The sequence below is a fragment of the Colletotrichum truncatum genome (assembly GCF_014235925.2).
Source record: "Colletotrichum truncatum strain CMES1059 chromosome Unknown Contig_0015, whole genome shotgun sequence".
Lineage (NCBI taxonomy): Eukaryota > Fungi > Ascomycota > Sordariomycetes > Glomerellales > Glomerellaceae > Colletotrichum > Colletotrichum truncatum.
Genome location: NW_027222412.1, coordinates 40872 through 62826, shown reverse-complemented (window position 1 = coordinate 62826; position 21955 = coordinate 40872). Strand labels below are relative to the sequence as shown.

The 21955-nt window shown below is 52.6% G+C and overlaps 4 protein-coding genes across 4 annotated transcripts; 1 reads left to right on the top strand and 3 right to left on the bottom strand.

Annotated features, from left to right (window-relative positions):
- Positions 1-1823: 1823 nt before the first annotated feature.
- CTRU02_215297 (uncharacterized protein) lies at positions 1824-3480 on the top strand (the record flags this gene model as incomplete). Its single annotated transcript, XM_036731492.1, has 5 exons — positions 1824-2144; positions 2208-2284; positions 2414-2443; positions 2470-2979; positions 3090-3480. 5 exons carry the CDS (start codon positions 1824-1826, stop codon positions 3478-3480), a joined length of 1329 nt encoding a protein of 442 aa, XP_036576701.1.
- A 510-nt stretch (positions 3481-3990) lies between these two features.
- Positions 3991-7185, bottom strand: CTRU02_215298 (kelch domain-containing protein; the record flags this gene model as incomplete). Its single annotated transcript, XM_036731493.1, has 1 exon — positions 3991-7185. One exon carries the CDS (start codon positions 7183-7185, stop codon positions 3991-3993), a length of 3195 nt encoding a protein of 1064 aa, XP_036576700.1.
- A 6426-nt stretch (positions 7186-13611) lies between these two features.
- CTRU02_215296 (AhpC/TSA family protein) lies at positions 13612-14477 on the bottom strand (the record flags this gene model as incomplete). Its single annotated transcript, XM_036731491.1, has 2 exons — positions 13612-14275; positions 14455-14477. 2 exons carry the CDS (start codon positions 14475-14477, stop codon positions 13612-13614), a joined length of 687 nt encoding a protein of 228 aa, XP_036576699.1.
- A 3338-nt stretch (positions 14478-17815) lies between these two features.
- On the bottom strand, positions 17816-19922 carry CTRU02_215295 (long-chain fatty acid; the record flags this gene model as incomplete). Its single annotated transcript, XM_036731490.1, has 3 exons — positions 17816-18946; positions 18994-19748; positions 19916-19922. 3 exons carry the CDS (start codon positions 19920-19922, stop codon positions 17816-17818), a joined length of 1893 nt encoding a protein of 630 aa, XP_036576698.1.
- Positions 19923-21955: the final 2033 nt, after the last annotated feature.

The following is a 21955-nucleotide window of genomic DNA, read 5'->3' as shown; positions in this document are numbered from 1 at the left end:
TCCTGGGTTTGCCGTTGATGACCCCCCCCCCCCCCCCGAGCATTTTCTTGTTGCTGAGTTTCTTTAAATTTCTACTCTGGATAGCTCTTTACCCATTCCCTTTGAACCTTCTTTTGATATCCTCTTTTTGGCTAGAGCCATCATACATCAAGGCTGTAGTATCCGCCCCATTCCTTTCACTCGCGGTCGTATCTCAAGTTTTCTACCTACCAACTTCTACACGCAGGCGAGCATTTGTTTTTAGTGTCGCTGAAATCACACTATCTTTACACTTTGTCTCTAGACATGTCATCTATTTCCCACCAGAAAGATTCGACAACGAGCCTATACTTTCAATCACTTCCATCAGGTGTTGACAAACTAGCCACATCCTTATTCATCGCGCCAGAAGCTCTTTCCTTGCCTATCTCATTCAGGATATTAGATGGCTGCTACAAACTGACTGATGACATCTTGCTCTTCACCAGGTGTAGCTTACGTTGGCTTGCATGCATATTCGGCTATTAACCAACACCTTGGTCCCTAAAATCATGCGAAGCTGCCTCTTGGCTTTTGCCGTCTTCATAAAGGTAGATTGAGAAAAGCCAACTAAGCATTCAACTCGAAATAGACGAAAGACCAGAGGCTCCCAAATGAGTTGCTGGCGGTGGCAGACGACATGTTCCATATTCAGATGTGATCCTTTGAGAGGTATGGAGAGCGCTACTATCCGCCCAACTCATTGTGGCGCGTCGGATTAGACTCCATCGTAATACTGACACAAGTTTTGCTTCACTCATACGAGAGTTCTTACTCAGACGGGACTTTTAAGAGTCTCTAATTTCTTAGCTCATCTAGTCGCTTTCGGCAGTCATTCATTGACCTTTGCCTGCCTTGGCCATTATCCTATCAGAACCCCAGTGCATCACTCACCGATAGGATAGACCCCTCTTGGCTCTTTGTCCCACCTTTGATGATGATCACGGGCCGAGGTGTCCCTGTCCCACAACGGACAAAATACTGAGGAAGTACAAGCACCGATGGCGGCCGACTAGACATGGTACACTTAGTGCTCAGACCCCGCATTCTAGGCTAGTAGCCCTCCGAAAGGGCTAGCAAGGGTCCTGTTCCACCCCTGCATCCTTCCATCTCAGCCTTCTCACCAGGTAGTGTTAGCAGGGGAGGAGAAAGACTATGGTGTTTTCTGCTTAGTTTTTGACTACCTCACTTTTTTCTGCCTCTTTCCTCCTTCGGGCTTCGCACTTCTTTTGGCCATCAGATGGCTCATTCTTCGCCTCCCCCGCCTACAACCTACATTCACTCCACTTGAATGAAACTTCACTCTCTCATTGCCTAACACGTGCATAACAGCCACTAGGCTCCCAGTTATCACTGACGGAAATCAGCAAAATCGCTGGGACAAGCCAAGTAACATTGTCACTAGCCAGTCCTACCTGCCTCGCATATCCACTCTTCTTCCCCTGCCTCATCCACCTTATCCCACTCGTGTCATATGGAAAGACGCTCCTATCTACAAGGATCTTCACTTAGTTGCCCTCTGCTTCATTTTTGCTGACCATTGCCGACCAGTACATTTGCCGACTGACTTTCTTTCTTTCCCCTCTTCTTTTTCTTTTTTCTTTTTATTCGTGGCCGGCACAGGAATAGCATCACTACACTACCTCTCCTAGTGCTACTGCCTTCCTCATATCGTTTGTGGTGGAATGATCCATTGCCCTAAACATCTCGACATTTTCAACAGAACCACTACCATCCCTTGATTGGCCTCTGATTGTGTTCAGTGAAGGTGCAGCCCTGTGCAGATCACCTATACGCCAAACACCATGGACGATGAGCCCACCAACTTCACGCGCTCTCAAACCTTTACTGATTACACTGCGGCACGCATTCTGGCATACACCGCATCCATGCCTGCCACTCTGCCCATCATCCCAATGCTAGCAGCCTTGCTTGCCGGTTGGATTGTCCTCTGTGCTTCGCTCCGCTTCAGGCGCATCAATAACCTCCAAAAGCGCCTGGGCTACACCGATCGAGCTTCTCTGGCGCGTATGACCAACAATGATGCCCATGTCATTATCAGAAACATGATTGAGTTCGAGTTCCCCAAGTTCTACACCTTGGCTCTTCAGTTCGGCCTCTTCAAGGTTTTCCCCCCCGCCTTTATTGTCCACTCTTCATCTCATTCCCTAACTATCTTTACCACTCAGACTTATGGCATTTCGACCATTTCAAAGCTTATCGTTGCTACCAAGAATCTTGCGGATCCCCACAACTCACCAAAGAGGTAACGCTGCACCACGGCATCAAGCCAAATATTCGCAAAGCCAACCCCGGGTCAACCGATCCTCAAAACCTTTCATAGTCATCTTACACACCATGAGACTTCTGTTGGCTGATACTCCATCTTTTATAGATATGAAGATACTACCATCCTCTTTGGAGAGTAAGCTAGAAACGTCACGCCAACCCAGCTCAACGCCTGCTAATCGATCAACTCCTTAGGTTCTCTCTTAATCCACCCACCTCTGACCGAGCTCTTAAGGCAATCGCCCGCATGAACTACCTGCACAGCGGCTACAAGGCCGCCGGCCAGATCTCTAATGCCGACCTTCTCTACACTCTGTCCGTCTGTGTCACCGAACCGATACGCTTCATGGAACTCTACGAGTGGCGCCCCCTTACCGACATGGAGGTCTGTGCCGTTGGTACTCACTGGAAGGCAATCGGCGATGCCATGGACATTGAGTACAAGGGTTACCTGACTCAAGAATCGTGGGCTGACGGCATCGAGTTCGCCAAGGACATCACCGCCTGGGCGAAACGCTACGAGATCGAGGTTATGAAGCCCGCCAAGGTCAACCTCCAGCCAAGCGGCCAGCTTATGGGCATGATGATCTGGTCCGTCCCAAGCTTCGCTAAGCCCTTCGCTCAGGAGGTTCTTACCGTCCTCATGGGTGACCGGGTGCGGGATGCGTTCAGGTGAGTTAGCCTTACGCGCCTCCCTCCCTGCCTCTGCCGATTGGCACTTTGCGGAAAGGGTCGAGTGGCGATGATGATAACCCCAGAAACTGACATGGGAGCACAAATAGCTACGCCGAACCTGGCATCGTCGCCGGCTTCACCGCCTACGCAGCCCTCATTGTTCGCCGCTTCGTCATGCGCCATCTCATGCTTCCTCGCTTCACCCCACTCATCTTCTTCTCGGAGCCGAACCCCAAGACGGGTCGCATTCAGCACCACGACTACCTTGTCCATCCCTATTACAACCCGGCTACTGTCTGGACCCGCTGGGGTCTTACGGGCTTAGCCACTCGACTTCTGGGTGGCATCGTCCCCGGCTCGGAGAAGATGATGCCGCAGGGCTTTCTCTTTGAGGAAATCGGTCCCAAGCAGACTGTGGGCAAGGGCATTGAAGAACTGGCCCAGGGTGTCGAGGTGCTCAAGGGCCGCAGTCGAGGCGCTTGCCCATTTTCCGGTTAACACCATTAACGAGGTATATATATAGCCTCATCTAGCACGCTTCGACTTAAGTTCTGCTTGGTTGAGGTAAAAAAAAAACAGACAATCGGCGGATGACATTGTAGATTTTTCTTCCCCCCGAACTTCGCTTTAGATAGACATGTGTGGGTAGCCAAAACTAACCAGATATACAAAGACCCGTTTCCTGATTGCTGCCCGAAATCACGAGCGTTTGCGCGCGTCCTTGACATGGTATAAAGAGGTTCCAGCCAAGACACTGGTCGACGGGGTCACGAAGCACCCGTTCTCGTTCTTATCAATCAGCAACAGCCCGCGACGCACCTTTCTCATCTTCCATCCAACGCCATCTCATGAGCCCCCCCCCCGTGCTGTACAATGTCACATGCACTAGGTCATACGGCCAACTTTGTTGATGAATAATGCTGGATTTGGCCATGCTATCATAAGTTCATTACTTCCGCGCCCCGGGCTCCATCTGCCATCACTCCCAAGCCTCTTACACAGCTTTCATCACGATCCGGCAATGCCAAGACCAACCCGACCCTGTCCACCATACGGAACCATGCCTGCGCTCATGCCAGTGCCGGAGTTGGTCCCGGTACGCTCGCGCATTCTCCTGCCTTCCATGAGGCCGCGCAGTCCTCGCTTCTGCAGACCAATGACAGAGCTGAGCTCACCACCCCAGACTTCACGCAAGCCCCCGCGCTCGGAATCCCCAATCTCGGAGCTCCATTCGGACCCGCTGACACTCGTTGTCGCGCTGAGCTCGTCGCTGGATGGCCGCCCGGAAGATGTGGCAGTGTTGATGCGCAATGCAGCGGTGCGAGAACCAAGACCCTGCAGATCCGTGCTGCTGTTTCCATTCTGAGAGCCATCGGAGAGGGACAACGGCGAGCCCATGCCGTCGATAGGGATGAAGAAGTTGGGGTTCAATGAGCCGTCTATGCCGCGACCACCACCGGCAGCCATAGCGGTGGCATTGAAAACAGCGGCCGCATTCCTCGAATCCAGAAGGGCGTGTAGGCGTTCGACCACCGCCTCGAGAAGCCCGTCAATTCGATAAGGTCGGGCTATTTGAAGGAGTGAGCATAGAATAGGGGGGGTGCACAGTGGTGATGACGGCGGCGGTAGCGAGGACGTATAGAGGAAATGGAGAAGAGCCTGAACGGTAAGATAGGTGTGCGGGAGGTAAAGACATCGTGGTCTGGAGTTGGGTGGCAGCGATCTTGGAGTCGGGGCCGAGTTAACAGCGGTTGGGTCGACGCCGCCGGAGCCTGAGCCCGGAAGAGAGAAAGAGGCTGCAGAGGCACTAGTCGGGGCTGTGCTGGGAGGCTTGGCTGATGATCCAGACGAGAGTGCCGTACTAGCCATGGAAGAAGTTGTGCTCTCAATCGTGTTACGAGAAGGCGTAATGGTCAAGGTAGAATTCCGAACGGCACTACCGAGCCCTGACCGCAAGGTCATAGCATCACTACCGTCCTGGGTTGCTGTGCCTTCGCGCAACAACTGCACAAAGTATGGTCCCCAACGTCGCGCCACAATCCTCGAGTTAATGGGTATTCTTTCTCCATGCAAACACAGGATATCCATGTCTGATAACTCACGTAAAGCGAGCGCCTTCTCGCCCAGCTCTTCGGAAGCCCTCGAATGGAAGCGCCCGCCTGCCGTGGAACCAGCTTTTCTAGCCAAACTTAAGCCGGGACCGGTGTAGGGGCTGCTGGCGGAGACAAATCCAGACATTGGGCTAGTCTTCCTGGGATTGTCGTAGAAACCGAATGCCTCCAGCTCAACCATGCAAACATTGGAAAAGTTGATTCGTCGGTGATTATAGTCGTCGACAAGACTTCGTTTCCGATTGCCAAGAATTACAAACGTGTTTCTGCGATTCCATAGCACGCCACGATTCCAGCTGCCCTGACTGAAGACGGCGCCCCCCGCGTCAATCCGCGACCAAGTCAATGTCTTCAAATCCAGAGCCCACAAAGCGTATTCTTGCTTCGACGACGTGAGGTACGTGCCGCTTACGACAAAGTATGTGTCGATAACGCCGCCGTTGGGGAATCGCAGACCTGGGGGCGAGTAAGAGCCTGACATTGGCTTTTCCGTCAAAGTGCCGTCCGAAGATCGGACTTGCAGTTCGAGCTTGACGTCCAGGAAGTTATAGTTGGAGTAGATTAGCATTGATGACCCTGGCTCTCGAGATTCTTGGCTGATGCCGCCGTCCCGCTGGAAACCATTCGCACTCGACTTGCCAATTCGTGCCGTCACCGAAGGAGGTAGAGGCGCGACGACGCTCCTATAAGCGCCGCAACTCTTGTCGAGCGGTTCGATAAATGTCCACTTAAGGCTTCGTAGGTTGAAAACACTAATCTGCTCAATGTAGTGGTTTGCGCCGTCCTGGCCACCTACAACCACCATCTCGGCGCCGCCAGACCCATCTATGTTGATTCCTATCCTTCCTTCGTTGGGGTTGCCCGACGACGGGTTATGCTGCAGGGCCGACAGCGGCGCCTTGTGTGACGTAAAGGAAGCTGAGGTGGGTAGAATACAGGCGCAGTGTGCGTAGCGGCCCTGGGGGGCTTCTTGAGTGGGTATAAAGGTCCATTTCCGGGTTGGAACGTCGTAGATATAAATGTCCGACATGACCGTCACTTCGGGCTGCTGGTCCGGGCCTGTACCGGACTGGTTCGGCGTAGGAGACATTCCACCATAACAGACTAACTTGGTGTCTCCCAGGGGACACATGGAGTGGAAATATCGTGGGGGCGGTATGTCGCCGCTTGTTTCGAGCTTCGACCAGTGTCGACGAATAAGATCCAGCTCGTATAGATCGGAGGTCAAGGGGGCAGGGCGGCTCCTAGACAATATCCTTCCACCAAAAACGTAGAGCTTATCACCCAGGATTGTCGTTGTGGCTCCGACAAGTGGATGTGGCTCCCTGCCTGTCGTACGATGGACATTACACATGAGCCCTGAAAGATGCGCCGAGGAGGAGGAGGCAGTGGGCGTGCCTACGGCAGGCGCTCTGCCTGTGTTGGAAGAGGGTGAAGGGCCTGCTGATAAGGGGCCGTTACTCCGTGGCGTCAGGTTCTCCCTCATTTCTTCCCCTCCATCTTGCCTCGATGAGCTGGCCAGACTGCTTTGGCTGCTGGCCATGTCGGTGTTGTAACCCATTCCACCGGTGTACATTTGTGCCTTATCCACCGAAACACTAGAGTCCATTGTACTAGTGCGACTTTCCATATCATCAGCCGGAGCCTCTTCTATAGCACCAAGGCTGCCGTAATTGTAGTGGGCAGCGAAAGGGACGTCGGCTCCTGTGGGCGAAGGCTGCGAAGGTGGTGGTTCGGGCAGGGGTTTGGCGAGACTGCTCTGCAGACTCAGACTCCTCCCATGCTGAAGGGGACGGTTCTTGGACGAGCTTGGAACGGGCGTGGGCGTCGCGGAAGGAGGAGGAGAGGGAGTGGAGTTCGAGCTCGGAGAGATACTTTTGAGGCCGAGGTGAGAGAGGGAGGGTTGTCTCGACAGCTTAGACGAGTCGTCTCTGCTCGGGGCAAACTTTTTGAAGCCTCGATAGACGCCCGAAAGAATGTCGGAGGTTGTCTTTCCAGGAGGAGACCGGTCTTGCTCCGGCTCCGAGTCGGAGAAGCGCGAGAGGTCGTTCTGCGCGTGAGACTGGTTCGAGGTTAGTCCCGGGCCAGACATTGCGGCAGAATCAACCCTCAGGCTGTATGGACAGCCTCAGTAGGGTTGTGTAGCAGAGCCTAGATTGACGTAAAAGGCGGGGGAGGAAGGCTCAAAGGCACGAAAAGGGGACTGAGAGGTTTTTCATGCGGGGCGAAGATGAGAGAGGGGTCCGCAACACCAATTCAAGCAAGTGAAAGCGTTAAAAGGCGGCGACAACGAGTGTTCCCAAACAATTATCGTTAACGCAGATCGACGCCAGCACCGTGAGCTAGCGAGGATGTTCGAGAGGGAACAGAGATGAAGGGTAAAGAGGAGAATGGAAAGAGCAGTGGAGGAGAAGAGCGAAGTTCTTAGTGTTAGCCGTGGGAAGATCGCAACGACAACAACAAGCACAGCCGCAAGATGGTGGAGGAAGACCGTGTGTATGAAGGAGGGAGAGGGGGAAGGGCCGATCCGTGAGGACCAGAAGCCGGGTTACGTTGAAAAGAAGAAAAGAAGCGAAGAGAGCTATCTTGGACCGAACGGGGACCCTGGATCAAGCGACTCAGCCAGGGATCATCGGTTGGCCTGACTCTCTACTGGGGCCCCTGTCCGGATGACGGGTATGGCTCAGGCGGTAGTTTTGATGGCTCCCGGCTGGGGTCGTGACAGTGGCTCTCTTTCGAGGCGTGAGTGTCTCGTCTCGCCTCGCCTCGATTTACGTCTCTGTCGTATGTGTGTGTGTGTGAAGGTAGTTGTTTGAGAAGTGTGTAAATGTGTGGAAGCATGTGTGCGTGCAAGTGTATCTGTCTCCCAGAGGTGGACACGTCTGGGTAGACTGGGCCTCTCGGCTAGGCTGGGCTGGGCTGGGCTGAGGGACAAGGCCTTGTTGTCCGTGTCGTTTTGTGCGTGTTTCTAGCACTGGCTCTCCGTTTCTGGCTCTGCTCTCCACAGTTGACAGGAAGCGGCGCACAAGAGATAGAGTGGGATGTGGGCTGGGGAGTGGAGGGCCAAATGGGACAGGATCAGGATGGGGATGGACGGGGATGGATGGAGACTAGGACTAGGAGTGGACGGGGGTAACGAGCACGAGGCAAAAAGAACAGCACATAGGACAGGCAGAAGGGTGAGATGGAAGTATACTGGATATGACGGGCAAAAAAACATGTACGCACCTGGGGCCAAATGGGCACAGGGAGTTGAACAGTCTGTCGACCGGGTCAAGGACGAAATCGGCAAAGACGGATCGAGTCGAATTCGGGTTAAGTGAAGCGAAGGTGACTTGCCGCGTGCTCGCGTTAGATGCCCCTATCCTTCTCAGATCAGGACACGGACAGATGACCGGAAAAGCTGATCTTACGAGTGACGGAGAAGCAATGGCGACCGACCGACGGGGATAGTAACGGCGACGGCGACGGCGACCACGAAGCGATTCAGGGACACGAGAAAGAGCAGCTAGGGGAGTCTACTCTCAATGGATGGTACCTGAGGAAAGGTACGGCAAGGTAAGGTACGGTAGGGTAAGGTGTAGCCAGTCGGACAAGGTAACGAAATAAGGCGCGTCAGGGAAAGGGGGAAGAGGGGGTCCAGCAAAAAAATTAAAGAAATAAAAATAAAAAAAAGAGGAGCAACAGTCCGAAAAGCAGCGGTGGCCGCAGAGGGAGGGAGGTGCGTATGTGTGTGTATTGTGGCAGACAGCGGGGAACGGCAACGGGCCAAAGACCACCAGCAGGGTTGCAGTTATTAATTTCCAGATGCCTGTCCTGCACCTTTTGGGCGGAAGGGGGATCTGTCGATGACACTAGTTGGGAAAGCAAGAAAAGGCGTCTTGCTTTGGCCGAGGATCAGTGATGGGTGTGTATGAATCTATGTCTGTGAGTGTGTGTTGTGTGTGGTAGGTGGACGTAGTGTAGGCGAAGCGAGAAGAAAGCGACCTGTTCGGTTCGGCCTGGTGTTGGGCGTAGGCGCACAGACTAGGCGCCGGGTCAAAAAGTGAAAAGCAGCTTCAAGTCCGACGGGGACACGAGGGAAGAAGTGGGCTGGGCGGGTCGGGCCTGCGAGTGAGAAGTACTAAACGAAGTTATGAGCATGCGAGGCCCGGAGGTATCTATCTGTACAGCCGCAGAGAGGGAGAGAGAGGTAGAGGTGGGATGGACGGATGGGATGAGGGGAAGTATGAGGAGTAGTAAGAGTGGAAACTGAATGATGAGGGGGAGAGTGAGAGAAAGAGAGGGAGAGTGAGTGAGGCAGAAAACGGGTTTCAGCGTTCACTTGCAGTCGCTTCTGCACACTGCACACTGCAACGCAAGGCACACCGCGTATAGTAAAGAAAAGAGGACCGGGCGCGCGGTGAGTGTGCTATGATACGCGCGATAGACAGGTACGATACGGTACGATGTGATGCGACGGGGGGGCGCGATGCATCACCGTTCTATCTGCAGTAGACGACGACTGTGTGTGGTTAAGGTCACACAGAGGAGAAGACGGCGGGCGGTAAGAATGGAGATGGGAAAATGGGGCTAGTGATGAACCTCTGCACTGGATAGGAGAGCCCAGCAGTGAAAAAAAAAAAAAAAAAAAAAAAGGGGGGGGGGGTGGGATGGAGATTATTGCGCTATCCAGCCTGTACGTGCGTACCTTAATGAAGGCCGCCCTTGGCCATTGATGCTTAAAACGGTACAAACAAGCTGCGCACTCAGGTACAATTCAGTTGCGAAAGTCAGATCTGGATGCTTAGGCGTATCCGTAATAAGGCTGTCTAAATGTACCGAGGTGGGCAAGAGAGGAGGGAGAGGAAGGAAAGGAGAAGAAAAAAAAAAGTTAGCTTTGCTTGTCAATCCAGACTACTAGTACCCTTTATGAGTGGGAAGGAGGGAGAAGCAAAAGAAGATACTTGAAAATAAAGACACAAGGGAAAAAAAAAAAAAAAAGGGAACAGGAGAGATAGAGAGGAAGAGAGAGGAGGGGGAAGTCAAAAGGTTGGATGCAAGTTGGTTCAGAGGCGGAGAGCCCCAACTGAACGGTTAAGGCAAGGCGCATGTAGACGGGAGTACCTTGCCTCCGACATCGTCGGTATAGAGTACCTTCGATACTTCCTTCCTTCCACATGTTCCGTGCAGTGGTGAGCCACATTCAGCACCCCCTGATTGAATACCTGAATCATCTCTGTACGCATATACACACACACACGCTGGCCCCTACTCCACTTATGAAAGATACCTCGAGCTCTAGGCTTAGGCATTTACTTGTGCATATGCGTATAGCAAAAATGATATTCCAACACACATACTTACTATTATTCATCACACTTCCTGCCATCCACTAAACACCTCGGGTCAACACTCTACTACACTCTGTAAAGAACAGGTTACGTAGTAATTAGTGCGTGCTGCTCCAAGTAGTACCTTACACCAGATAGGGAGGGTACTTTGCGGTTAGCGAATTGAGGCAAGATATGTGTCGTGTAAATGCATGCTATGCACTAATAGAGGCTCTCATCCAGCCTCCACTAAACTGCTCATGTCTGCGCACTGACCCCCTGGCCCACGCTCTTTGCCCGGAGTTCTGCTGAGGGGGACAAAAGATATCCTGAGAGTACGTACTTTCTATCCAACCACCAAGTACCAAGGTATCCGCTCTAGTACTATGTATTGTTGTATTAAGGCGTCACTCGACCCCTCAAGCCGTGGGCGCAGACGAGGGGATGGGAGAGGGTAAGAAAGAAGCTAACTGACGGGGGCGCTGTCCTGTCTTAAGCTTACGGATACACGGATACAGTGTGTACCGCTACTACTACTAGGTACTACTATTACTACTACTACTACTACCACTACCGCCTCCAAAACTCAACCACTGCTACCAAGTGCGGATTGCAGACTATGCCATGTGTTAGCTTGACTGAATAAATTTTAGGTCCAAAGTAGTACGAAGTTTGCAGCGCTACGGATAATATAGCGTCTACTCTGGAGCGCCGTTCCTCCGCTCCCGCCGGCCGGCCCATGCACCGTCAACCGGAACCATGCGGCTGCGTCAGGAGAGATAAAACAACAGGAAAAAAACATCAGACGATCGAGCTGCAACGAGACCCTTTTTTCTTCCCTCCCCCCCCCCCCCCTCCCCTGGTACTTTCTGCGTTCCTTCTCTTGCAGAAACGCTGGCGCTATTCTCTACTAGTATGAGTGCAGCCAGTGTGTGCGTTATGTGTGTGTGGGTGGTGCCAGTATCACCAATCAGCTCAAGGAGGAAAAGAATAATACCCTAGCCCTTTCATCATGACCAAACGGAAAGAGAAATTCGAAAGGACATTCCGGCTATTTGGTTAATTTCTGGTGCTTGGCAGCTACCCTTTTGCTCTTGAGGTTCATCAAGGCAAAATAGAGCGAGGGCGATGAGAGGGGGCAAAGAGGAGAAAACGGGCACTAAGCAATCACTAACAATCACCGTTGCTAACTGGGTTGAGGTACCATGCCCCTGCTCCCCGGCTGGCCCCTTGACCCTTGACCCTAGCCCCCTGGGCCCAGTCGACACCGCTCGTCTGGACCTTGTTACGCTACCTGCCCGCTGCCAGCTAGTTAGTCTTGCCTTCGTCTTCCACGTTGCCCGTTCGTGGCCATCCTTTCTCCGTATGTCACGGATAGGACCTCCGTCAGAACCTAGGGGGGGTGAGACTTTGACGAGAACCACAAGTTCTGATGCTGCTGATGCTACAGCAAGGTACGCTGACACTAAAATGACGCTTCCAACCCCTTCCCGCCACTGCCACCAAACGCCCAGCTCTCCTACGGAAACAAACAACGCCCCCCGGGGGGTTGCTGTCAAGTCTCAGGGGAGCGAGCCATCCCAGGACAGGCATTCTGATGACCCCGCCAGGCTCTTCTTATTCCTCTTCCTCCTTCTTCTCCTCCTCCCATGCCCTGCGACCCCTTAGCTTTGGTACTCCGTACGCTCCGAGGCAATGGATACATTACCAGCCTCCCGCAGAGAGTCAGTTACCCGGAAAACGTGGTAACCCGGCCATTTGTCATGTGGTGGGTGCCAATGTTTCAACATCCCCCAGGTGTTCCTGGAATCCGGAGTCGCTCCAACATTACTTCGTCTAGAGGGCATACTAATTATCTCGTGCCGCGCCCAGGGTTGGGTCCAGCGCGACTGGATCTACTACGCAAACCAATTTCCGTTTACTTGCCTACCACGCTTACTTCATCTGGCCGTAGACTTACATCTGCTATAGCATAAACTATTGCTGCAGCCCGCCCAAACCATTCAGTTCCGGCCAGGCGCTTTCTCGAAGCCGGTGGTGCTACGCAGCCTCAGGCACAGCACCACAGCACAGTCGCCGGGTCAGGTAACTTTGTAGCTGGACCATCCGGCCGTGCCCTTTTCTGTAATGGCCTATCTCTCGTCGGCCGAGTCATAGCAGCGTCCACCTGAAGGGGTAAGCCGTTCAAACAGCACAGAACGAGAGACAGTCGTCAACGTGTAACAGGCCCCTGAGCCTGTACCTGAGCAGTCCCCAACTTTGATCAACAATAGTACATAGTATATACTCATCCGTCATACGGCGGCTAAATTAAAGACACATGGCACTTGCTGCTACCAGAGCCATGAGCTCCCAAGCTCTGGACTCGCTTACCCCCGCCCCCCTTGTCCACCGGGACAATGGCTCCCATATGTGTGACGATGCAAATATTCAACTTCATCTCGTCTTCTCTCCTTGACCTCGGCCAACAGTTTTGTGTGCCATTCACCGAGTTCCATCATTTCCCTGATTACGGTATCATGACGGCACACGCATTAACTCGGTTCATTGTTTACCGCGACCTATGTTGAATGTTCCATTGATGATTGATAACAAGGTGTCAACCACTTTTGACTCGTTTGTGGCCGATGGTAAATGTTCTCGGCCATGCAATTGTTAATAACCTCATAGGCGAGGCGCGTATGTCAGTCACCCCATGTAATCAGAACACTATGATCACCAGAGCAATTGACTGGCTCCATCCACCATACAGTCGCCCTCAAATGTCTACAGCACGGGATGATTGGATAACATGCTCGGAGTAGATCAGCATATCAGAAGGGAGAAGAAGCAGCAGTGTTTGGGCATATCTCATTATTTCGTACGTTCTACGGGAAGCATGTCCTCCTCCAAGGACCTTGTCTGGGCCAGTTGCCTGGACCACATGAGGGGGTATCGGGCAGGACGAAGCGTGTTGTACCATGTTGGTGCAGCGCCGCCTGGGTATTATCCTCTCCATCACGCAGAGAAGACCAGCTTTTTCTTTGGCTTTTTTTCTTTTCTTTTTCCCCTCTTTCCTCTTAGTCGATTTGTTGGTTTCGTCCGAGTCGTGGGTAAAGTTATCACCACCAATGTCTCAAAGGATCTACTGAGACTTGGCTACCAAAGTCGGTCTCGTCACTCAGCAAAACGCCCCCATACTAAATTCCATTCAAGACCACCAGCACTTAAGCGACGGTGGCCTTGTCCTTGGGCAAAGGGGTGAAGCGCAGGTAGGGCTTGACAATGCGAACCTCGGGGAAGATCTCCTTGGCCTGCTCGGTCTTGATGCTGGGGTGGACAATGACGTCGTCACCAGGAACCCAGTTGATAGGAGTGGTGATCTTGTGCTTGTCGCCGGTCTGGAGAGAGTCGACAATGCGGAGAACTTCGGCGGAGTTACGGCCGGTGGAGGCAGGGTAGGAGAGGATGGTACGGATGGTCTTCTTGGGGTCGATGATGAAGACGGAGCGGATGGTGAAGGCAATGCCCTTCTCGTCAACGTTGGTGGTGTCCTGGTAGTCGAGCATGTCGTAGGCGTAGGCGACCTTGCGCTCCTTGTCGGCGATGATGGGGAAGGAAACGCGAGAGCCAGTGACCTCGTCAATGTCCTTGATCCAGCCCTCGTGGCTGCCGAGGGTGTTGGCAGAAAGGCCGATCAGCTTGACGCCACGCTTGGTGAACTCGGGCTCAAGCTTGGCAAAGGCACCGAGCTCGGTGGTGCAGACGGGGGTGTAGTCCTCGGGGTGAGAGAAGAAGACAACCCAGTTGTCGCCGACGAACTCGTGGAAGTCGATGGGACCGTTGGTGGTCTCGGCCTTGAAGTTGGGGGCGATGGTGCCGAGACGAAGACTGCAGGGAAATGTCAGCTATGAGTTGTAGCAGAAGTTGCCGTTGACCGGATGAGTCGAAAGAAACTACTGGCCGTCGTCTGGATTTGAGCTGGCCTTGGGTGATGATAATGGCGATGGTGGGGTAAGGTCGACGCGGGGCAAGACATAATGGATGATGGGAAGGGTGGCAGGACTTACGGAGCGGGGCGCTGGTCAGCCATTGTGTCAGATGTTGGATGATTAACGGGAATAAGTTTGGACGAGAGTGTTTGTAGGAGAGGAATAGAAAGTCCAGATGAATAGAAGAGAGGAAGCGAGAGAAGAGGAGAGGCCGAGAGCAGGCGATGGTGCGGGACACGACGTGGAATAAATAGCTGCAGAATGAGCACCCTACGGTTCGACTAAGGTCAGGCATCTATCTCTCAAGCTCCGGATACATATGCCTCCCGCTTGGGGGTGGTCTTGGTGTGGTAGGGGTCCCAGGTACCCTCACCTTATTCAACCCTTTTTTATTCCCCCCCTACATTTTGTGAGCGACTGTCTTTCCTTATACCACTCCGTACGAGTATGCGGATCGTCTTTTGCCCAAGCTGTCAGCTCATTCCGTGGTTTCCATCTGCCTTGCTCAGGCATGTCTGCGCTGCTTTACACAAGTGCACTATAGAGTCCATGATTGCAATCGCAAATTCTTAGAATCACCGAGCCAACCCATGATTTTAGAAGTGAGCTGTCTGCAACAGGCAATTGGCGTGGTTTGGTAGGTACATCTCATGTACTTGGGTTATCTCTTCAAGACAGCTTTTTGGGGTGTGCTGGGCGGGGCCCCCGCATTGTCAAAGCCGCCGACCTCTTGCCTCTACCTTTAGTTCATAATGATTCAGCTCTGCTGTCTGATTCCAACCACAATTGTATTTGTAGCTGAATCCATCAGGCTGACATGCCAACGATCAATGGCATTCCAGTCTCAGGATTGTCGGTGCAACCAGCGTGAGGAGCATAGTTCCCCCTCCTACCAAAGCAGCAAGAAGGGAAGAGAGGGGTGCTGTTCCCCTCCCTCCAAGCTCACTTCCATCATTCTACATCCAATGTGTAATTACTATGTACACAGCAAGAGCTGCCCCGCGTTGGAGGGGCTTTTTTTCTCCTCAGGTGTCACTACCCCTCCATACCCCCTTTGGGTTAGCCTCGATGGCGTGCTCGATTACATCATCCTTGGCCCAAGGCACATCATGGGGCGCTGTCCCCTAATTGACCACTATTACAGCACACCTTGATGCTCCCATTAACTCCTAGCTCCTAGCTCCTAGCGCCTAGCTCAGCTTACAGGGCGATATGTCCTGCTATTCGAGACCTTATCTCTAAGCTTGACTACCTGGTGCCTCCACTCTGGCTGTCGCTGGACTACTGGGTAGCATTATGCCTCAACATGCATGGTGCTTGGAGTCCTCCAGCGGTAGCTCCGAGAATATCTCCAAGCCACGGCTTTTTCGCTGTGACGTGCACAACATGTCAACTGCTCTCGAAGGTTTCTGTCCTTCGCCGTCATATGAGTCAATTCACTCACTCATCACCTCATTCCACCATTCGTCCTTCTCCCAGCCCTTTCGTCGCTTCCCCCACCTTCATGCACATGCGCCGCGCCTGTCGTTGGTCTCGAAAGGGTTCAGAGCACCCACGCCACCACGTCCGGTCCCATGAACTGACGCCGCCTTACCCCGTTTTTCCTCGCACGCCATCGCCGACAACCGACCCCCCGGGTCTTCTAGTCGCCGACGTCTGCCGTCAAGCCCCGACTGCCGGCCGCCCGATCCCATAATCCGCCGTTGGAAGCCGTCCAGTCATGTCAACGTCCCATCTTCCCTTTACCATAACGCAGTGATATGCCATGAAATCCCTTGAGGATCTCACCCTGTAACGGACCATCGCATACTATCAGCGTGGTAATATCTCTCTTGGGCATTGAGATTACAATGTCTCTCGTGTGTTTTGCTAGAACTGGGCTACGTCGAGCTGCACCCGTCATTCTTGGGCTGGTACATAGGTTGTCCTACGGCCATATTGACGTTTCCGTCTTCTTGCATTCCGCCCTTGCCTCGGTGAATTTAGTTGCGTCGTTTACAGTGCCTGAGAACCATTGCCATCGGTAGCTGATGACCCTAGAGGTCCATCCCGCTGCTCGTCTCCCTACGGGATTCCTACAAAGACAGAGCGCCGTCTGACCAGTCGGCAATAAGCCCTACTATTTTGGACCTTCGAACTGTGAAAACAAGAGCGGGCAACCGTTGAAGCATGTAACTCTGACGATACTAAGAATAGACAAGGCCACTATGTTCACATGGCATCGTAAAAGGCCATTTGAGCATACCTTCAGACCTGTTAAAAGTAGGATACCTAAGTAAGTGTATTATGGGCACCGCAATCATTGATATCTTGAAAAAAAAAAAAAAAAAAAAAAAACTCCTTGGTACATAAACTGCGGAGGATCAAGCTTGCTTTAGGCACCCTACATCGCCATTCTCGGGTCATTGAGTAGTCAGTGGGAAACATTGAAGCGTTGAAAGACTGAATTTATTGCCTACTGAGGGCATCTTGCTTCACTTTCTACCTGGGTGCTTCATCAGAACCTTGGCACAACAACATCGTCGCTCTAGCGCTGCGAAGGCCTAGGTGTCGCCGGAGGGGTCGGGGGGTCAGTGTTGGGGGAGGGAGGGCCGTTGTTGCTCATCTTTCGTGATATCCTTTGCGATTTGCTTGTGAATGCGTTCCGTTCTACAGCTGATTCGAGTACTGATGCTTATATTCGTAAGTTGGGTTGCGTCACAGGTGTTGGGCGAGGCCTATATCCGGGCAATTCTAGCTTTTGTGTTTATATACAAGAACATCAATAGGACAGTGAATTGCATTGGCCGTCTCGCTCTACGGTGATTTTGAACAGTAAACTCATATCCTAACTGATATCAAGTTACCATTGCTGGTGAATGACGAGGTTGGGATAGATCACTCAACAACATAGTGTCCTGCGGTGAAATCTGCGTAGAGAAAAAGTTACGGACCTGCTGCCTGAAGATATCTACAGTCTTCACCCGGTCGACTGCCACTACATAATTCATTCCGCACGTAGCCAATGGAGCCAGAAAGATGAGGAAACACCCCTTTTACACCCATTCTATATAGGATGTTATAGCAAATGCCGACAGCTGCGTCGCTCATAATGCGAGAGAGTGTATGGGCATAGTTGAGGCATTCGTAGGTGCCCTCGTAAATATTACGCGAGGTGACCCATGGTCTAGTAGTTCACCGGGTGAAAATGTCGATTACTCTTCGTAAGGACCTTCTGCACATTGTTCGGACGGGATCCGGAACCACAATGTATTTAGGAACTCATAACAGGTTACACTCAGGGAAAACGAAAAGTTTGCCTCAACAACACAAAAACTGCAATGTATATGTGTATACACGTGTTAAACTGACAGCCAAGCCAGGGTCAACTATGTCCTAATAGAAGAATCAAACCAACAATGGTATCTCGCTCGCATCTAATTGAATCCAGAAACAGGGTTTACAGCTTAACCCGCCCACCGTTAATCTCATCCCAGTCTCGCTCTGAAAAGGGGACGTATGTATCATTTTTCAGCCAGTACACGCTGCCAGTGTCCGTGTTGCCAGGTTTCACACCCTGTGCCCGAAGACCGTGCTTTTGCTGTTTATTTGTACCGGTTGTTTGCATTGCCTCGGGTGGCATGACACGCAAGAAAAGCGGTAGCGCGAATCTGGGCAGCGACTTTTTTACATGTTGTGCGATGCTGCGCAACACCTCTTCTGACGGCTGACCATCCAGGACGACCGCGGCACATCCCGCCCGGCCGTCGTGATGAGGCAACTCCACGCCATACACGTTGGCTTCATGCACAGCGGGATGTGATCCGACAGCTTCACCGACCTCCTGTGTCGAGACATTTTCGCTCTTCCAGCGGAACGTATCACCGATGCGGTCAGAGAAGAAAAGACGTCCTTCAGAATCCCACCGTACCACGTCGCCCGTCCTGAACCAGGCATCTCCCTTGGAGAAGACATTGCGGATGATCTTAGCCTTAGTAGCATCCGGGTTGCCATAGTACCCTTGGAAGCGGCGCTGCAAGTCAGTAGGTGACAGCCTGAACATCAACTCGCCAGGCTCGCCGGCCTTAGCAGGCTTGCAAAGGCCAGATTTCTTGTCTCTCAATGGCATCTCATTGTCCTCGTCCATCACAGCCAGGGCAACGTCCAAGCCCAAGACAAGACTGTAGAGCATACCGTTCCTCCCGACAGCACCCTTGGCAAAGTCGTTGCGGCTGAGGTTCCATGTGCCAAAAGAACCTTCTGTGGCCGCGTAAAACTCGGCTATCGTATCGATACCGAACCTGTCTTTGAACCTGTTCCAAACGTCTGGCCGCAGGCCGTTGCCGAAGGCGACCCGCACATTGTGTTTCTTATCGAGACATTCGCCGGTAACAGGATCATTCTGAGGTGGCGCGGCGAGCAGGTACCGACAGGTCTCACCAACGTATTGAATGATAGTGGCCTTGGATGCACGAACCTCTTGCCAAAACGACTTGGTGGAGAATTTCCTTCCGATGCAGATCGTACCATTGGCTTCAAGCGTGTTGCCGAAGCCTAACAGTGCAGCTGAGCTATGGTATAAGGGCATGGACTGTACGCAAATTAGAGATGCATGAAAGATGCAGCGAGGGTGCCTACCGTATAGAAGACTTCGTTCGCCGAATTACTGGTAAATCTTGACGTGAAGACACCGCCAACAATGCACTTTGCCCACGAGACGATAGCTGGTTTTGGCATGCCTGTTGTGCCTGACGTATAAATAAGAATGGCCAGGTTTTGATATTGGTCTTCAGATCGGTCAGCATCAGGGGCGCGTCGGGGTGCAGTGGCGGCGATTTCATCGTGCAGGTCTGCATCGAGCACGACGAACCTCACGGTGTCCAGCTCGCTGCGAACATCATCTCCTACGTTGTCGACAACGTTGGGGTCTATCAGCAGTAAGGAAGTCTTAGCAGCCTTGACACAATGTGCGAGCGGTTTGCCTGTCAAATTATAGTTGATAAAGGCCGGCTTCGCGCCAATTGACCATAGACCTAGCCACAGGAAGACAAAGGTGTCGGAGTTTTGAAAATTGATTGCGATGATGTCCTTGGGCTTTACGCCGAAACGTTCCTTCAGCCAAGTGCCATATTTCAGGACTTGTTCGTAAGTCTCAGCGTATGTGTAGGACTTGCCCTCGAAGATTAGAAAAGTGCGGTTCGCCGATGATTTATTCTGAGCTGCTCGCTCAAGGACGTAGAATTGGTTCAAGCGATCGGTTCGCTCGAGCCATAAGGCAGACAGGGTCGCAGGAAGGGCGCAGCTGAGTAACTTCCTGTCGTACCAGAGGGATATTCGGGCGTTAATGTAAGAATAAGCCGCAGCTGCAGCCGGCACGGCAAGCGATAGCGGCACTAACGGTCGGGGAAAGGAATTGAGTCAGCGCCATTGGACCAACAATTGGAAGGGGGTCAGGCTTGGCTGAGGTAACCGAATTGCGCCGCAGGTGAGAGATTGGCAGGCCTTTTAAGAATGTGGTCGTGGGAATACATTTGAGCAGGGGGTCGAAAGCCGTACGTACCAGGCATTGTAACTTCAGCAGAGTTCTCAGGGTTCTGGGTTGAAAAGAGGGAATCCGTCTCACAGAATCGTTACTCACGCCGGCGCAGTGAGCGGACAGAGACCAACGGCAAAATAGACAGGCAAATATTAGAGGGGACAGCGGACAATAGAGCGTAGACGGACGTCACGGTGACGCTGGTTGCTAGCGCCGAACCTGTATAGCTGGATCGATTTTATGTTTGTGCTTTGCTCGGTTGGGCCAGGTGGCTTAGAGACCGTTGCGTTGTAGCAGGGGAAGAGGGGAGGAGAGAGAGAGAGAGAGAGAGAGAGAGAGAGAGGGTCCGTCTGGGTTCAGGACCGAGTTAGTTGCGAGAGGATGGGGGTAGGTATTTGTAACGGGCTGTCGAGGCTGTCACAAGATTAAAAAGGATGTTGTTGTGCGAAAGGAGAAACCCAGAGTGTTGTGGTCGGCATTGGATGTGTCGTCCCTGGTTTGAGGGATCCATATAGGACAAGTTGCTGTCGTTCTCTCTCATGCACAACACGACACGACACGACATTGACCCGAACCCTCAAAACGGTTTAACACCACCTGGTACGACAATCCAAGCCCGTGAACGTACCGTACGTCCAGTCATGTGTTATCCGAAGCTAAGGTGGGAACCTCAATTGTCGGGTTATTGGGACGTGGGTGCCCACGTACCCCATCGAAAAAATGAAGCACCAGTGACCGGACGGCGGGAGGGCTGAGACGGGGCCCTGGACCTGGAACTGGCTTGGGTGGCGGCGAAGCTCCACGTTGACAAGGTCATGGCCATGGCATGCCTCTCAACAGCCGAGGAAGACCACTGCTGGTGGAAGAGTGTTCAGCTAACCCGTGGTGCTGCAGGCTGCATGTTGACAATCGTTGGTGCCGTCCTTCCTCAAAGTATAGTAGCAGGGAAGCTGTCGCTTCGAGTGCCTCGGTGTAAAACCCAGGGAGGAAAGGGTGGGTTGCAGAGGTATGTAAGGAATCCATTCTCCGTCCTGTGGTACGGAGTGGGCTCATGCAGTAGGCGTCGCATAGAGACATTGGCAGAGCCATGCCATGCCATGCAGAGCAGCCAGCAGCACCAGTAGCTGCAGATCAACATCGATGCTCGCTTCGCGAGGTGATGTGGTGGGTGCTGGGCTTGGCCTACGAAATGAGCTAAAAGGCAGTGTCACTGGAGAAGTGCCTCGGTATCTGGCGAAGCTCGTGCGCTTAGCGTCTGCGCTGGGCTGTTTTAGCTGTGTTCGATTTGGGGATGGGTGGGCAAGTCACAGAAGTCTCCTGAATGAGCACACCCTTCGCGAGTTGCGATTTGCTGATTCGAAAGCGGGGTTAGGCCTGTTCCTGATCCATCCTAAACCCCCGTCTTCGTTTCTGCCGCCCCCTTGTCGACTGGCTTCTCCATGTCCTTCCTTGTCCAGACGACTGGGTCTGTTGGAAACAAACATCCCGCTCGCTTTCTCTCTCTCTTTCTCTACCCGTAATGGTATGGAACGGCATGGCGTCAACGTTTTTCTGCACGTTCTGTTTCCGATGAACTCTGGAAGTAGACATGCTGCCGAGGTAGTTGGGGCGCAGTTTTGTTTTCATCCGTCCACATGTTTAGCTGTCAGTCTATACTGCAACACTCATAGAAGCACATCGCCAGCCTGACTAAAGCTCGCAACTCAGAGGGGAGTATTGCTTCTTCTGGTGGTTTGTGAACGGCCCGGTGTGGCAGGGGATCGCGCATTACTACCACTACTCCTAGAAAGATATTGGTTGACGGAGTTAAGAGACTATCGAACGATCCCCAGTCTCGTCTCTGGTCGAGCGCCAAATGTAACTACACAAGTTGAACGATTCAATGGGAACCCGGAGAAGAAAAAAGGAACTGCTGCAGTGGGCACGCCCAATTAACCTCCTACATGTTGTAGTAGACCACATGAGTAGTGAGGACCCCAGCATTAACAGGAAACCAAACACTGACTTAGGCCCGGATTTCTCACCTGGGGTATGTCCTTGAATTTCAAGTCGTCTTTTTATGGC